General features: G+C 41.2%; 2 protein-coding genes and 1 pseudogene across 3 annotated transcripts in view; all 3 read right to left on the reverse strand.

Moving 5' to 3' along the window:
* The window catches only part of LOC101522455 (cytochrome b5 reductase 4), a 93,512-nt gene extending 82,571 nt beyond the window's left edge, over positions 1-10,941 (reverse strand). Inside the window, exons 1-2 of one of the 2 annotated variants that reach the window (XM_058661052.1) lie at positions 10,874-10,941; positions 10,536-10,600 (exon numbers count right to left, since the gene is read on the reverse strand). Coding sequence is in view for 1 of the 2 variants with exons in the window: in XM_004580423.3 (XP_004580480.2) it covers positions 4,637-4,711 (75 nt within the window). In the remaining variant the exon portion in view is untranslated. Of the gene's footprint in view, positions 1-4,636; positions 5,112-10,535; positions 10,601-10,873 lie in introns of those variants that run through there. The other variant, XM_004580423.3, reaches the window with a different exon arrangement.
* RIPPLY2 (ripply transcriptional repressor 2) lies at positions 7,267-15,222 on the reverse strand. The gene is made up of 6 exons (XM_058669471.1): positions 15,159-15,222; positions 12,564-12,570; positions 11,093-11,419; positions 10,874-10,952; positions 10,536-10,600; positions 7,267-7,539 (listed from the first exon to the last, which is right to left on the reverse strand). Exons 1-6 carry the CDS (start codon positions 15,220-15,222, stop codon positions 7,392-7,394), a joined length of 690 nt encoding a protein of 229 aa, XP_058525454.1. The 3' UTR covers positions 7,267-7,391.
* A 1,780-nt stretch (positions 15,223-17,002) lies between these two features.
* Positions 17,003-17,571, reverse strand: LOC101535182 (large ribosomal subunit protein uL23-like; annotated as a pseudogene).
* Between the last annotated feature and the right edge of the window lie 612 nt (positions 17,572-18,183).

Genomic DNA, 18,183 nt, shown 5'->3' on the forward strand with positions numbered 1-18,183 from the left:
TTAAAATCCCTTTTACATCAGATATATTAAGGAAACAATATGGAAATAATTGTCTTGCCCATCTTCCTGTAGTGTTTGAACCTTTTTACCCTAATTATGTCAAGATTGTCAAAAAAATTAATAAGAATAATAAAAAAAGCTTTTTCAAATAAAATAAAAACATAGCTATAAGACAAAAAATCAAGCATTTGACAGTAAAAGAGGCAAATGATTGCTTTTTAAAGTTGATTTTCTAAATTGTATATATATGCAACATGAGAAAGCATTAGGCAACAATCTGTTTTCTCTAAATCCACTGGAAACAAAAAGTAAAAGTGTAACATTACTGTGAAGGTGTTGGCAAATAATTGCCAGGTCAATGCTACCAATGCTTTTATACATCCCTGCACTAAGAACTGTTTTGTAAGTGAGAGTGGCAGACTGAAATCTGAGGCCAAGACCCCTTAGTGCCTAAAACATTGTAGTTCCCCTCATCCACAGCGTATAGCAGTCCAGTGGGTTCTTAAAATTGCTGACGGCACTTAACCTCACATATACTGTTTTCCCCACACATACATTTCTTTTTCCTTCATCACAATTCACAGATTTCTACAAATTTAGCAAACTCAGCATGTGATTTTTTTTTTTTTTTGGTTCTTTTAAGTCGATGAATTTTAATTTTTCATCTAATAGAAACACATCATTTCTTCTCCTTGGCATAAGTGTATGATCAGAATGATTACTCTTGGGCCCAGCGGCGTGGCCTAGCGGCTAAAGCTCTCGCCTTGAACGCCCCGGGATCCCATATGGGCGCCGGTTCTAACCTCAGCAGCTCCACTTCCCATCCAGTTCCTGCTTGTGGCCTGGGAAAGCAGTTGAGGACAGCCCAATGCATTGGGACCCTGCACCCGCATGGGAGACGGAAGAAGTTCCTGGCTCCTGGCATTGGATCAGCGCAGCACCGGCCACTGCACTCACTTGGGGAGTGAATCATTGGACGGAAGATCTTCCTCCCTGTCTCTCCTCCTCTCTGTATATCTGACTTTGTAATAAAAAATAAATTAAAATAAATAAATCTTAAAAAAAAAAGAATCATTATTCTTGCACTTTGAGGTCATTATTAAGTCAAATAAGTTACTTAACCACAGTTTATCTGAAACCCAAATAGCTACAAAGTAACATAAGGATGAATGTTATATATAGGCTGGATGTGCTAAACAAGAGAGGACTCATCTCTGCAGGGTCAGAGCTGAATAATCTCACTTATGAATTGAAACTTCCCATTTAATATTTTTGGACATCAGTTGACTGCAGGTAACTGAAATCATAGAAAGCTAAATCACAGTGAAGGGGGAACTACTGCATTTACTATCTGGTCCTTAGCAATAACAACAGTCTGTCAACCAACACCTGTCTAGAAGATATACTACAAACACAATGGTTTGCATTCTTGCTTTGTTTTACAAACACATTTTAATGATTTTTAGAACAGAGCTTCAGCTTGATATGTTTTGAATGTATCCCCCTGGAAAGCAAACATTGAAAACTTAATTCCCAGCACAATACTGTTCACATGTATGGCCTAACGGGATATATTTCAGTCCTGAAGGGTCCAACTCCATGAATGGATTAAGGCTAAGCATGAAAGAGATTGAGACCACAAGTTCAGTGTCTTGCTTTCTCTTGCCAAGTGACACATTTACCACGTTATAACACAGTAAGGTCTTGCTGGTGCAGGTCCCTTGAGCTTGAACATAAATCTTTGTTCTTCAAAAATTACTCAATGTCACATATTTTGTTATAATAGCAAAAATTGACTAAGATGGAGGTATTCCTTATATTTTACCTAGTTGGGACAACCCACTGGAAAATTTTTAAAACATCTCTAATGAACAGAACTATTATTTAAAAAAAAATTGTCTTATCAGGTTGGTAAAACAGTAGCAGGACAATGTTTAATGTAAATGTAGGCAAATTAAGGAAAGATTATACACCCCATTTTCCTGTTTTAGGCAACCATTTTCCCTCTCAATTCTGTCCCATCGATCTAGTCTATTCTGTTTATCACCAATACTTCCTGTGTCTCTTAGTCCCAATAAATGAATAAAGTATGAGAAAATAATCTTCTCCAACTCAAACCAAAATCATTGTACTTCTCCATTCCATAATTCCTTAAGATAATCTTTTGGAATAAAAATCTAATCACAGGGCCAATGTTGTATGGCAGCAGGTAAGGCCAATCCCTGCAGCAGCAGCACTCTGTGGGTGCCAGTTTGAGTTCTGGCCTTTGAGCTAGCTCCCTGCTAATGCGCCTGGGGAAACAGCAAAAGATGGCTCAAGTTCTGGGGCTGCTGCTACCGGCAAAGCTGGGTGGAGTTCCAGGCATCTGGCTTCAATTAGGCCCAGCCATGGCTGCTGTAGCCATTTGGAGAGTGAACCAATAGATGGAAGATCTCTCTCTCTCTCTCTCTCTCTCTCTCTCTCTCTCTTCCCCTTCCAACCTCCATTCTCTCTTTCTGTAACTGTCAAATAAATAAATAAATAAATAAATAAATAAATAATAAAAATCTAATTATGGGCCCTCTTTGCTTCAATTGCTTCCAACGTTACCTTATAATGTTTCACAATCTGGGCAGTTTTCCTTTTCTAGACCTTCTTACTCCCTCCAGTTATATGCTCTAGCCAAAGAACTGACTGTTTGATAGTGATAAGCCACCTGCTTATTTAGCACAGATTCCTCTCTCTGAATCAACCTTCCCTACTCATTATTTCCTCCAGAAGCTTTCTCAGGCCCCCAACACATCCGTGGTCTTAACACTCTGTTATACTGCTTATGGCATTATAGCTGCCAAACTTCTAGTCTATACAGTCTATGAGACAAAATTTCTTGAAATCAGAGACCACATCCTCAGGATAAATTAGGTTATCTGAAAATACTTATTACCATTTGTAGAAGCAGTAACAGTGCATAACATGTGCCAGAGTCAACTCTGTGAGGGCTGAACAAAGGCTCAAGGCAAGCAGTATTTACAGCAGGCTTAGCAAAGTAGCCCACCTAGTCCTTGGAACAAGCCTATAAAATTGGTACTGCTACTGCCATTTACAAATGAGGCAACAGAGTCAAGGATATAAACTGGTGTATTTGGGGAAATGATCTGAGTCGTCTTTACTTCAAAGTCTGTGCTTTTAACGACTCACAGATGAGCACAACCTCCTCAACGAGGTTCTATTTCTGCAACTTCCACCCATCTTGTCTATCCTGCCTCAGCTTCTAACACATCCAGGATTATCTGTCTCACAAAGGAGAAAGAAAAAAGAATACAGTCTGAATTTTCCCCTGAATTGTACTAAAATCTCATGTTCTTTTCAGATTGGAAGATTTACCTTTATCATCACCACCTATTCTCTCTTTGCCTTTAAGGGTTTTTTTTCCTTCAAATAGATGCTTGTGGGTTGTGACTTTTAAAGGAAAAGAAGGCAGCTATTTATATTCTCCTTCAGGGATTCTCTCTGGGAAGGATGTACTGCTCAGTGAAGTATGTAGCTGAAGGATACAGGTCAAACATCTGGAAGGATATGTCATGGACGGCTGTGGAGTCAGCTCTGTGGCGGGGTGACCCATATTACAATCAGCCCAGCTATCTAAGGCAACATTTCTCAACCAGTGCTCTCTTTGTGAAATAGAAATACAAGTTGCCACCTCAAAGGATCATCCTCAAGATGATTCTTAGTGCTTCACACTAAGAATGCGTGGCTATCAGCAAGCCAATCATCATTACTAGGATTAAAGGCCTCTGAAGAGCCCCACGTCCCTGAACTCTTAGTCTAATCTAAAAAACAAAACTCTAGGCCTAAGTGAAGAAAAATAACAAAAATTAGTGAAGTTCCCAAAAGACGAGTTCAGAAATGAAAAGGGAGTGACTCAAGTGAAGTTCTCAAAAACAAAACGGAAGTAACAGGATGAGAAGCTAGTGACACAAGAAAGCAGCACTCACCTTGCAATGAAAACCGGATACATTTTTTGATGCATAATTACAATTCAGAATGCACCTGTGTTCCACTTGTTGCTAACAGCAACTATGCTCAAGAAAAACTCAAGAGAATCCCACTTAACTTCAAAGTCAGCCCGTGATAACAGCAGAGAGGCCGTGATTAAATAGTTATCAGAGCAAGAAAGGTGGGCACACAAACCAGTTCCTAAATGTGTGCAGTCTTGCTTCTCACATGCTCCCCAGGCACCAGGAACTCCCACCGTTCCAGGGTGGTCTCTGCAGCCACTGCGCAGCTTCTCCCTTCTGCTGGGGGACCCACCTCCCTCCCAACCCCGCACACTGAAGAACAAAGGACCGCGGAGAACAGACGGCGGGAAGGAGCCCGTCGGTGAGTGCCCAGACAGCGCAGGCACAGCGCCCCGTGCTGTCACACAGGTCTGAAAGTAAACAGCGTTAAAGGACTTGGAGCTGACAGAGAGCGCTCTGAAGGAAGTCAGGAGTTCGAGGCCTGGGGACGGCGCAGGAGCAGAACGAGGTCGCCAACACGGGCAGAGGGCGTTGAAGCCTGCGGGGTGGCACCGGCTCCGGGAGCCCACACAACCTGCCGACCGCACCGGAGCGCCTCACGCCACCGCTGGGGGAGCACCCGCCTGTCGCTCGCTTACCTTGCTACGCCCCCCAGAGGCGCTGCGCTGCTGCGAGCTCGGGGCCGGGAAGCACTGGGAAGGGACGTTCAGCATCTTGGACTCTGGCCCCGGCCCTGCCAGGGTCCGAGGGCGCACCGACCCTCGCAAACTGCAACTCCAGCTCCGGCTGGGTGGCCGGGCAGAGGCCAAGCCCCCGACCCACTTCCGGGGTCATCGGGGGTGAGACGCGCCGTGACGCAGCACGTCCGCCGAGGGCGTGGCCAGCGGGACGGGAGGCCGGCTGGGGTGGAAGCCGGTAAGGCACGCATGCTCAGTTAGTCGCGTCCTGAATTTCAGCACTGGAGGAAGGTGACAGCTATCGGTGGCAGTGTTACACTGAAGCTGTTCCTTAGCCCTGGTGCTGACCAGGTCTGCGTACTCAGAACATCACTGTGAAGCAGTACCACCACACTACTTGGAATATAGAAATAAAACAGCACCATTAAAACATGATTCCTCTTACTTTACCTTCTGTAAAGTACTAGGCTCTGCAAGGAAACCCTCACTCTTAAGAGTCTAGGTATCAACTGTTATTTTTTTCATCGCAGACAACTGCTGACTAAAATATGTTAGTAAAATCTCACGTTGCTCTGTTTACCTTCTCCTCGCATAACTTCCCTTCTTCCCTAGGAATTGCCGAGAATCGGGTTTCGCTGCAGCTCACCCCTAACTGATGTTGAACAACTATGATCAAGAGTCATGCAGATCTGGCCTGAACGCCATCCCTGCTCTGAATGGCTTGAGCTGTGTTACTCCAGCTTCTTGGGTATCTTAAAACCTCATGTCTCCCATCTGCATATTTGGCTTAGGTTTTTAGTACAGATCAAATGGTAATACACCAAGTGCATAGTGCAATGCCTAATAGTAGATATCAATAAATGTCATTGGCGCTCTGTACTGTTCCAACGTACTAAGGACAGAAGCAAAAACACTATGAAAGTCTATACAAGCCCCTAATGCTCAAGATCGACTGGCAGCCTGATGGCCTCTGTGTGCCCTTTGGGAGAGAGAAGAGCGAAGAGACAGAAGAGAGAAAAGAGGAGAGAGAGAGAGAGAGAAAGTCCTGAGAACAGATTAAAAGAAAGTTTTTCAGAGGAGGTGTTGTTGTAAACAACCTTCCTCATATTTTTTTCACTAACTTCCGTTTAACACATTGCCAGACTTTTAATTTTCTCCATTTCAATTACATTTCTGGAAATCAAAGTTGCTTATAATATCTTTTAAATTTTACATCAAAGCTGTTTGTAGTATCTTTAATTTGACACAGTAGTTAGCAGCCACTGGAGCACCCACAGCCCCTATCAGAGTGCCTTGAGTACCAGCTCCTCATCTTCCCATCCAGCTTTCTAATGTGCATCCTGGCAGACAAGCACGTCGGTCCCTGCTACATGTGTGGAAGACCCAGATAGAGTTCCTGGCACCTGGCTTCTGGCAGGCCCAGCTCTGGCTGTTATCATTTAGGGGAATGAACCAGTAGCTGGAACGATATGAGATACTTCCCTCGACAAACAAAATCAAAAATAAATTTAAAATGAATGGTAGTGAAGTGTGTCAACATAAGTGGCTATTCACGGAAGAAGTGTTACTTTGCTAGATAGCCACCTCTCACCCCCCTTCTACCTACTAATCTTCTGGCATATTATAGAAGCAGTTTTATTCATAATTGAACTATTTATTGTGAGAAGACTGAATGTAAGCTAAAGAGCTTCAGAACCATTGTTTACCATATTATCTGAATCTCGAAAATTGTTGCTTTCTGTCATTAAGTGATGATACACTCTTTTACAACTCTGTGGGTAAAAAACTCATTACAAATTTCACTTCCCATGAGAAAATTTCCACATGTTAATAAAAACAAGGAACCAAAGCAAAGAAAATTTGAGAATATTGAAGACTGTTCAATATTTGATAGATTACTTCACCATTCCTTGGGCAAAAATTCAAAAATATGATTAGATTCTGGCTTCTAGGATCCATTTTTTTTAAAATCTCCAAGAAAAACACCTATTTAAACATTCTGTTCTAATTCTTGGAATTCTTCATGCATTGTGATACATATGAACACCGGTACTTCAAAAAGTTTATTGAAAATGGAATTGAAGGCTATCTTTACTTGGTACAAGATATTCTTGAATTCCATGACAAGAATATTTTATTGCCATATTTAGAGACGGGAAGGAGTATTACGGTAAGACTTTACTAAGTTATTTAAAATTCCTAAAATGTGGGAGCCTTCAGAATGATTTCCTTTCTCAATTATAATGACAACATATTCTTTACCATTTTCTAACAAGCACATAATAGTAAGTGTGTGACTGGAAAAACACGGTTATTTTAATCATTGCCTAGTTAAGATAACATTCATCTATAACAACAACATCCAAATGGAACCAGAAGCAAACAGCAGATGTTATAATATCCAGTGTTAAAAATTAAACACCACAATTCTTTGCGAAATTTAAAGGTAAATTTGTAATTTAATGAACAGACCCAAATTATCCTTTGCAAACCCAAATATTTATAATACAAATAAGATATTTTTAAATAGCATGAATTTTAAGTTTTAACATTTAAATCTAGTGTAGGGACTTAAAAAAGGCCACTCTATGTTAAGAATTACAAAGTATTTTATTTTATTAATAGTTTATATACAAATAAATTAGTTTGAAAGGATTATAATACATGTATACACTGAATTTTAATCTTATAACCTGGAATGTCATAAAAATTAAGATTAATTTTCACAAATCAGCTCCTCAATTTCATCTTCACTATCTGAATCTTCATAAAATGAGATTGTGGCTTGAATTGGAAAATTTTTCAGGAGCGCTTCTGCTTCTTGATATAAGTAATCATAACACTTTGATTTGGGCCAAAATAGTCTGAAAAAAGTAGACAACATAATATATGCTTTATTTTTTTTCCACATACAGAAATGTTACACTCAACAATGGCCAAGAGCTCCATTCAGATCTTTCAGTTGAATTGTCAACAACGAGCATATTATTGTAAAACTTCAGCCAAACTGAAGGTGTATAGTACAAAAATCAATTTTTTGGCTTACTTCAATATGTATTTGTGTTTTTATTCTTAAAAAAATACATAACAGGTTTACCTTCCAATTTCTATGTTGTTTGGAAAAAGAATTCAACCACTATACTGAAAATTCTGATAAAAAAAGATGACAAAATATTATGCGCTTTATACAAAGATGGAAATTGCCTACTACTTTGCTTAAAACTCGGATTGACTTGCAGATATGACCAATGTACGTTTATAAAAGTACAAAAAAAGAGTATTTTTAAGAGTTTGCCTATATGTGAACAACTCTAGGTCGAGAAAGGCTCCCTCGAATCCAGTCTTGACTGAATCGACCTCCCTTCTCATCCAACTAAATTTAGTAAGACCGGGGGTGGGGGGAATCCCAGTACCTATGAAATTGTGTCATGTAATACAATGTAATTAATGAATAAATGAATATATATATATAAAAAAAATTAGTAAGACCATACTGAGTTACTGAAAAATGATAATGGTGTCACAAAATAGTTTATATTTAAGCATTATTACCTCAGAATTCATAAAACATGACAAATATTAAGCTTATCAGCTGGCCTCCTATTATTTTTCATCCAAGGAAAAGAAAGGAAGAGAGATTGAGCTGAATTAGCAACTACTGTGCAATCGTTTTAATGCAAGGTAAATAGATCTATCCATCTACCTAAAATAATTATTTTAACAATGTTACATTATGTTCAATATGTTCCATCTTAAAAGGCAGAAAAAAAGGTAATTTAGTTTATAACTGTGTCTAGAAAATTCAATGACAGAGAAACTCTGATGCTTCAATAAGTAACTCAATTTGATAACCATTGTAATGATCCCGCTGACACAACTGGTAATTCAATGAGTAAATCATAGCCCCTACCCTCAAGAACTTGATAGCTGAGTAAAAAGAGTAAGAAACATACCAGTCAAGACTAACATTTTTTAATGAAATAAAATAAAAATAAGTACAATTAAGCTGTAACAGTTCAGAAAATAAAGGAATTATTCATATGGGTGACATTTTCCAATATATTTCAGAACTGTCAAAGTCAAGGAGTTTAGCTGAGCTGTCATCACTTTGCTCAGATTGGCTCACTGTGGGTCACTTTTCTAACAGGGGCTCCATAGTCCCTGAATCCCTCCCAGGTCCTATTCTTGTTCCTGTGTGGCTTTCCTCTGTGGACTGCCTAGAAGTTGGCTTCACTGAGAATGCCCTCCCTGTCCTCTCTGCTCCCTACAATGACCTCATCCAGGCCAGATCTCCCTAATCCTCCACCCCCAACAGGCCCGACAGACCTAGCATACTATCTTGGAGCCCCTGAGTTATGTATGCAGCTCTCTACCAAATACCTCTATTCAGATGCCCTAAGGACACATTGAATATAATAAAGAAAACTGGGTTCATCTTGTTCCCCAAATCTGTTTTAAGTTATAATTTCCGTTTTCTTAGTACAGCCTTCACCTGGTTACTAGCCACAAACTTGAGAGCAATTCTGGCTTTTTACCTATCCTTCAGCTACCATATCCAACTTATTATAAAGCCCATTATTTTGTCACCTAAAGACTCTCCCAAATTCATACAGTCTCCACATCACATACAAGCTCTTAGAATGGATCAACATTTCTCACTTGAATTGGAAGAAATGACAATAGTTTCCAATTTAACCTCCATTGTTCTAATTAAGCCTATATATCATTTCTTACTAGACTCATTCTTTTTAAATTTTGAAATACAAATATACTCACACTGCTTTTCTGGTTATTTCGAGAAACTCCCAAGACACAGAGTAAGCCTACAGGTTCTTGATACCACACACAAGATTAAGATAAAGCAAGGTGTTCAAGATCTTGCCTTCCACTACTCTGCTGGGATGATCACAGCTTCTAACACCTATGTTCCAGCTCCCTGAATCACTACAAGGTGTGTGAGGTTCCTACAACTCCTTCCCAAGGTGAACTTTGGCCCTACATTCCATCCACTTAGCTAACTTCTTCAAGACCCATCCAGGTAACCATAATTCAAAACCAACATTCTGGTCCCCCTGCTCCCAAAGGAAGGCAGTCATTTCCTGTTCTGTTCTTCCTTGTGTCTCCATGGCAACAATTCCCACGTGCTGTATTTTTCCCTATGTCCTTATTTAGTATCAGAGCATGGTAGAATATTCCCGTAGAGTAGCTACTACTTGCTGTCTATAAACACCAACACTTAACCGGCTGTGTCTTTAACAGTTCTCTGTAGCAAGAACACTGCAGAAGGAGAAGCCTTGCATCTGAATCAAAACTGTAAGGCATATTACACAAGCCTTGGCATTGTGTGGCTAGTAAGTAAACTAGGCCCTGTCTGCAATAAACAGGGAACCTTTCAACCCTGTGTGATCACCTTTAGTAATCTTAAGATTTTCATATTTCTATGTTCTCTGCTTTGGCGACCTTGATTTGCTTCTGGTTTGCAAAGGAGTAGCAATAGCCACACTGCCTCATGGGAGATCAATTGCATTTGGATCCTTGGGGATAAAACAGTGAAACTATTTTGTTGCCCTAAGACGCCACCGTTGTTTGACTATGCCATCCACTTTGTCTCTTGCATTCCTTAAACACTGAGTGGTATGTACTGATTAACGGCTTTAGGTTAAGAGTATGATCTCCTGCAGTTGTCATTTCAATGAGTAACAAACCTCCACGACTGGGAGATGGAGTAACCTTGAAGATCGCTTTTTATTCCCCAAGAGAGAAAAACCGCAGGGCCATTGCTAAGTGGGGGCTATGCAACGTCTGTAGCTCATCAACGGGCTACAGGGCCTCAAGAGCTCCATGGAGGCCTGGAACTCACCTGACAGGGTGTTGGTACTGGAAAAGCTTTCCCGAGGCTTCGGTCATTCCGGGACCACGGGGTTCCTGGGGAGGAAAGGAGAGGACTTGCAGGTATCACCCACTTCCTTGGAGAACCCGGAATTGCCCATCGAGTCAGCTGGGGATGTAACCTCAGAAGGCTCCCCACTTAGTATGCCTCTGCCGCTCCGGAGAACACAAACGCCGGGTGGCAAGTGGTAGGGTTACCGGCAGGACCGATCTTCAGCGAGGGGCAGGCGGAGCGCATGTCTCCGTTGGGCCCCGCATGCCCAGCCCCCGGTATCGCCTCAGCAGCCAGAGGAAATGCGGTGTCCTCACCTCTTCCGTGGCGAGGGTCCCCGCCTGCTTCTCTTCCCGGCCTTGGACGTCCAGCCACGGTCTCCAGAAGACTCCGGACCTGCGGGACGGAGAACGTAAGGTGCGCAGCGCAGAGGTGAGCCCAGCCGCGGTAGATGCCCCGGGAGAAGTCCCGGCGCCGCGCGCGCCGCGAGGGGAGGAGCTGGTAGGCGCGCGCCAGGACGCGCAGAGGGGCCGTACCCGGAGTCCGCGCCCCCGCGCCGTGTCGGGCCGTCGCAGGCCACGGGCGCTTGGCGGGTGCAGTGGGCGCGCTCGCAGGCCTGGCTCTCCGCGTGCTGCGCGTCCTCCGAGTGCTCCACGTTCGCTGCGACTTCCATGGCGCGGCCCGGGCCGGCAGAAGCCGCGGGCTCTGCTCGCCGACCTCCCGCTTTTATAAAAACCTCGCGGCCTTCGCGCGTGCGGAGCTTCGCGTTCTCACCGCGTAAACAAAAAGGCTGCGCGTGAAGGCTCACCGGGCTGGCCCCGGGTGTGAACGCGTGCAGCTCCCAAATGGCCCGGGAAGGTGTTCTGCTGAGCAAGTGTTAATCGCCAGTTGACACATGGCTGCGGCAAAAAAACAACATTCGCCCGAGCGGCCAATTTCCATGTGAAGAGTTTAGGAGGAGATGAAATTAAGCGACTCTACACTTTTGTGTATTTCTGCAAAAAGGCCAAGTGGCTAGTAATTGTTTGACTCAATCCACGGCTGTTTGACATTTGGCAAATGCAGTTGGATTTTACCAAAAAAAGAAGATGCAGACCACAATGAAAGGGAATGGATTTATGTCCTCTCTCGGGCAGTTTTCTTCTTCATTTTTTTAAAGAATGAATGAATGGGCTCAAAGAATTTTGGATATTTTGTTTTTAAAAAAGTATTGATTAATTCAGTTCATATACCCCCATTATTACTTGATGGTGACAGAAAACTATTGGTTATGAGGGACGAATTGTGAAAAATTGCATTTTCCAGTAAGAGTGCCAGGGACTGGAGTCCTGTGACATGGGCATATAGGAACCCAGTTATCATTCGGTAATTTTGTGATTTTTTTCCCCCAACATCTTGTTAATATCTCCCTACAATAAGTCTGTATACCTTGGTCACTGGTATTATGTCACTGAATGATAACTGGAAAATTCTTCTATGGGAGTGTCTAGAAGGATAGTGAAATCTAGAAAGTTGAAGATATGATACATTTAAAAGCTTGTCAACCTATGTGTGCCCCCAAATCCACTAAAATTAATTTTAAAATGTTTTGCTTCAAATAAAAAAGTGATTTATAAATACATAACATTCTTCACTCTAACTAAATAATGGAGCTGAATCTTCTTTTGAAAACTGTGGATTACAACTTTAAACATAAGTTATGGTGTCTTGTATTCATTTAGTTGCTGCACAGAAAAATAATCCACTTAATTGGTACCCAGGGGCCTACCTACCAGGGGAAAGTTTACTTCAGTGAAATCAGTAAGAATTCGAGCCTAATCCAGGTCTCTGTATTTTTGACTTTTCAGATTTTAAATAAAATAGAGCATAGAAGGTGTTGTTGCAACACCAGACACATGTTAAGCCATCGACACATCTTAAACCATAAGAAGATGTAAGTCCTTTGTAAATGTTCAGCTATTAATGAAATAACACATTTTTTCACTTGCATGAAAACATCTGAGATACTTGTAACCTGCGAAATACGATATGAAATGTTAACAGTGAATAATGTGTTCCCCCACCTTCAGCAAGTTTACAGTCACGATAGTCTGGCCATTGCAGTGCTCACACCAACAAGGATCAGTTAAAAGCGACCCATTCAGTAACAGAAGCACATTTTGGATAGTGGGTGACACACAGGAGACATAAATATCTGTTTGAGACAACCAGGAAAGTCTTTTATAACGAAGGAACTTTGAGATAGAAGATAGAACTTGAGATTCTACAGGAAACAAGTAAGAGATTCATCTTATATGTGTTAGGAATGAGGGAAGAAAGAACAGGGGAGCATGGGAGCAGAGAGACAATGGGTTTTGACTACTCAGTGCCTAGTATGTTATTCTAGGATATCTCAACTGGGCTTTGAAAGCATTGGTGAAAGATTTTAAGCAGAAGAACGGCATGGTCAAACTTTATGTATAGTAAAAATCACTCTGGCAGATACATGGAAGATGGTTGTATGGTTTAGGGAAGACTGGTCCCCAAAGACAAGGAGGTCATTTAACCGGGGTGGGAATGTCTAGCCCGTGGGCTGTATAAAATCAACTGGTCTGGCTAGCTAAGGCAACTGCAGGTGGACCTCAAAATTCAGTATATCCATGGAAGGCTGACTTTTAATTTGATCATATTGTATTCCACACTTCCCCACTGCTGATTTAAAAGGTCACCACTACAATAGCCTAGGCAAGAGGTATTAAATTAGAAAATATATGTTAAGACTGGTCATGAATGGGTGGATTTGACACACTTAGGAAACAGAATCTACAAAACTACCTGAGTCATAAAATGTGGGCAGACATACAAATGGAGCTTAGCTATCCTCTCAGGTTTCTAGCCTTGAGAGGGGAGATGATGGTGGCTAAAAGGCAAAATGGAAAATAGGAGAGAGAGAGATCAAGATAATTTTTTTGTTGTTGTTTCATTGTTAATGGTACTTAGGACAAAGGAAGTTGGCTTTATGTCTTGAATCGGGCAGAATCAACTAGAATGTACAGTACTAACAAATGCCTGCAGAGTTGCACAGTCATAAACAGCAAAGGCTGTTTCTCACTCATGCTCTTTGTCCGTTGTTGGTGGTGGGAGATCTGCTCCATATGATACACGCTCTTAGAGCCTCTTCCCTCTGGAATGTGTTTAATGATTTCTGTCCAGAAGGAACACACATCACCTCCAATACACCTTACCGGTCAAAACAAGTTATAGGACACATCTAATTTCAAAGGGGATGAAATGGGATGCCATTGTTGAAGCAGCAGCCTAATTTGTTGTGCCTCAACACTGGCCTCTATCAAATGTGTACCTTGAAGCTGATTTCCAGTGTGCCCTAGGTCAAATACTACTTTTAATTTTTTTCTTTTTGCAAAATGTGTCATATACATCAGAGATGGGACTTCTTAGCTAAATCATGGGGAATGCTAATTTTAAGTTTTGCTACAAAAAAGAAGACAACTAGGAACACTATTACTTATAATTATATCTGTAGTTATCCATCAAGTTTTAGGTAGTATGAAGATGCCAAGGTCTGTATAATAAATATAAAGGAATACAGAATAATAACAATCTGAGGTTTACATATCCATGTCATAGTTTAGACTTATTTTAGAACTTTTCTTGAGTTCTGTTAGCACATTGAAAAAATACATGCTTTTTATAATGTATCAACATGCTTTTGATCAACACAGAACCTATGTGTAGTATATTAGGACTAAAATTTTATAAAAATGTGTTTATTCAGTAAGTACTGAATGAATACCTGCTATGTGCCAGGTACTGTTCCAGGAACAAGTGAAATCCTGCACTACATTCTAACAGACATATATAACTCATAAAGTTTTATTTTACTAAGATAAACTGTTATAAATTAATCTTCTACATGCCAAGTATGTGTGTGTGTTTTAATTTTTGAGTATTTGCAAGACTACAAGATGAATGTGCACTCTGGAGAAGAGACTGGTGATAGTTTTTGAGAAGCAAGAAAGGAAGAAATTAAGACCACATTTGAAAACAGAGGAGCAGACATTTGTTCTAATCGTTAAGACGTGATCATCGGAGTGCCTGAGTTCAGTTTCTGCCTGCAGCTCTTGTCTCTCACTAACGCAGAATCTGAGAAGCAGGCAGGGGAACTGGCTCAAGTGTCTGGATTCCTGCCATCCACATGGGACACCTGGTTTGTGTTCTCAGCTCCTGGCTCCAGCCCGCCAGCCCATCCCCAGTTGTTGCAGAATTTCGACTGTGAACTAATGGAAGGAAACTCCCTCCCGATCTTGCTCCATGACATTCATATTCTTTCACCACCCGCACACACACACTTCTCTCTTGCTTACACACAACCCCTCTTTACCTCTCAAATAACAAAAAAAAAGTAAATATGGGTATAAACTTCCATATTATCAAAAAAAACAATACCAAATGAAATGAAAAAGGGAACTTGGGAGTGATCTGGTGCTTGCTTTACTCTTTTTGATGGACAGGATGACCTCAACTGGAGCATGACTTATTCTCTACTTAGAAACTGAGGCGAGAAGCAGCTGTGTGAAGGAATGTGGGTAGATAATGACTCACCCTGTGCTCCTGAAGCATCCAGTGCAGCTTGTAACGAGAGCAGGGCTAGTCGCACTTCACACATAGCCCTTTTGTCATAATTTTATGAACATTGAGTTAAGTTGTAATACCTGCCTTATTCATTAGACACCTTTGTGGGGGACACTTGTGCCTACACAATGTGTTCCTTACTGTAATATAAATTTTTTTTTTTGTTTTAGAGCCTTTTTATTTAGACAACTAAAAACAATTAGATGTTCCAAAGCAGGTACAAGGAAATCAAACCAGTTACTTTATCCTGTATTCCCTCCTCTTCACAAGTAAACAAGAAAAAACAAAAGCATTCTGTTTTAAGAGAAAAGTCAGAAAAACAGGTCAATATATTTGTCTTTTTCATAATAACATAAACAGCTACAGGAAATCTAATTATAATAAGAGAAATGGTATGTTGGCTTGCACATGTTCATTAAAAAGACAACAGGCTGTTGTATGATAAGAGTATAACTCCACCTGCCTTCATCAGATACTCTTGAGTTTCCACTTACAGGTAACACCAATATAAATATAAATCTATATTTATATATAATAATAAATTTAATGTAATATAAATTTAAAATGCTACACAATGTGCTAGTTTTCATGAAAAGTATTCATTTGTGTCTGAATGCCAAACAGACAAATTTGTTCACAGTTTTGGTGTTTATGTCCATTATGCTTCCACACAGAAAAGATGTGAAGAATTGAATACAAAGTCCTAACAAACGTAACATGTATTGGAAATCTTTTGGCCACAATGGAAAATTTTATTAAATGTAAATTTAGTATATGTCACTTAACTTGTACATTTAAAAAAGATGAATTTTGTGGAATGCAAAACATAGGTCAATATAAAAACCTTAAATATGACTTTAGAGGACTGACTCTTTCCATACTCAGTCTGGCCTTGAACCAAACACTTCAGTAAGAATAAAACATATATGCAATGTTTCCAGTTTGTATGATTTTAAAAGCATGCATCTTTGTTGGAGCTTTTGTTCAAATGTCTCTCATAAGTCTAGAATTTGTTCCCATGCACACCTCCTGTCTGTACTGGTTCCTGGATAGTTCTAGGCAGTGTTGCTGCAGTGCAGTCTTTGGAGGCTACCTGTCAGGAGCCGTGCACTATAGCCACACTGAAGCCATTTTGAATATAGACCTATGGGACAGTGGAAAACCCCCGGTTGGCTAGATGCTTGGGAAAGAAGTTATGAAACTAATCACACGCTTAGCTTCAATTGTTCCTAGCAACTGTTTCAGAATGTGATTGATGCTGTACTTACCAACATCTTGTTACTGATTACCTACGCTATTGTCGATATGTTGGTTACTATTGTTGATATGGTGGCTGCTCAAGAACAATCGGTCTTGAGACCATGGCTTGCGTCCCAGCTTCTCTTTCCCTGAGCCTTAGTTACTGAAGAATATAAAAACCCTCAGTTGAAATCAATAAACTGACAGCTTGATCAGACCTACTGTCTTGCTGTCCATTCTTCGTGTCTCTTGTCCCTTCATTCTCTCCTAGGTGACTGCGACCCCGTTGACTGTCCTGCTGGACGGGACAGCTACCGGTGCATGCTCTGATTTACGGTCATCAGAACAAGTTAGAAGAGCTTGTGCAGAGATGGCAGTGAAGAGATTAGTCTCCAAGCAGTGGAGGGCACGTTTACTGCCGGGTCTTTATCAGGAAAACCTCCATGAGTGCTGATTCGCCCAATCGAGGCCCTCACAAGAAGGCTGCTACAAAAGGAACCCTTACATCTCTTACACGAGATTGAACCAAGAACAAGCAAGAGAGCTCAAGTGCCTGAAGATTTCATTTTGTTTGTTCAAAGGTTAAACACAAGAATATGTTCTAAACTCATCAGTAACCAATATGGTTTGGTTTTCTTTTGCAATATGGTGAAAGACATATATTTAGAATTAGAAAGCTGGATGCAGTTTAGATGATCCCAATTTTCGGCCACATCCAGAGCATCATAATCAGGAGCCAACCGCACATACGCCTTTTTTTCTCCATCAGGTCTGATCAGGGCGTTGACTTTGGCCACATCAATGTCAAAGAGCTTCTCCATGGCTTGTTTGATCTGGTGCTTGTTGGCCTTGACATCCACAATGAACACGAGTGTGTTGTCTTCTACTTTCTTCATAGCGGACTCGTAGTCAGGGGGAACTTGACGATGGCATAGTGGTCAAGCTTGTTCCTCCTGGGGGAGCTCTTCTGGGGGTATCTGGGCTGCAGGCACTGTGTCTTGGGCCACCGGAAGTTGGGGGACATGCAGATCTTCTTCTTGTGGCTGTGAACACCTTTCAGCACCGACTTCTTGGCCTTCAGAGCCTTCCCTTTGGTTTTGACTTTGGGAGGTGCAGGAGCTGCCTTCTTCGCTTTCCGTGCCATCTTGGTGAAAAGCTAGTTTACCCTTTATGAATGGACTGGAACTGGGCCAGCACGATAGCTGAATTGGCTAATCCTCCACCTACCAGCTCCTGCACCCTTGTGGGAAACCTGGAAGAAGTTCTAGGCTCCTGGCGTCACAGCAGCTCTGCTCTAGACTTTGAGACCCTTTGGGAAGTGAACCTGCAGATGGAAGATTTTCCTTTCTCTGCCTCTCCTTCTCTCTAAAAAATCTGCCTTTCCAGTATAGGTAAATAATTTTTTTAATGGATTGACTCTTTTCTAGTCAACATTTAATGCAATGCAATTTCATATGGGAACTGTTGATTAAAAAGAAGTCTTTCATTCGAGGAGTAAGAATTGCTATTTCCAAGCTTCAGGCATTTGAGAGTCTTCCCAGGTTTAAGACAAAGCTAACAGTTGTGGCTAAAACTGACTTAGAACTGAGCAGAGCTAGCATGTGTTGTTTTAAAGCAAGAAGGAGCTCACAGATGGCTCAGAGAGAGATTTAACAGGTCTGTGCTAATCACACTCAGACATGGGAATATCTCCCCTGAAAACAGTCACTCCATTGTGCTCCACGTATAACTTGGTTAATAACAACAAGAACATATA

Source organism: Ochotona princeps, chromosome 1 (assembly GCF_030435755.1).
Source record: "Ochotona princeps isolate mOchPri1 chromosome 1, mOchPri1.hap1, whole genome shotgun sequence".
Taxonomy (NCBI): Eukaryota; Metazoa; Chordata; class Mammalia; order Lagomorpha; family Ochotonidae; genus Ochotona; species Ochotona princeps.

Excerpts from the sequence above, each read along its gene's own strand:
- RIPPLY2 (XM_058669471.1), bottom strand. The coding sequence starts at position 15,222 with ATGTGTGAAGTGCGACTAGCCCTGCTCTCGTTACAAGCTGCACTGGAT. Across the intron at positions 10,953-11,092 it reads CGCGGGGGCGCGGACTCCGG|GTCCGGAGTCTTCTGGAGAC; the intron begins GTACGGCCCCTC and ends TCCGTCCCGCAG. Across the intron at positions 7,540-10,535 it reads CAGTACCAACACCCTGTCAG|ACTATTTTGGCCCAAATCAA; the intron begins GTGAGTTCCAGG and ends TACTTTTTTCAG.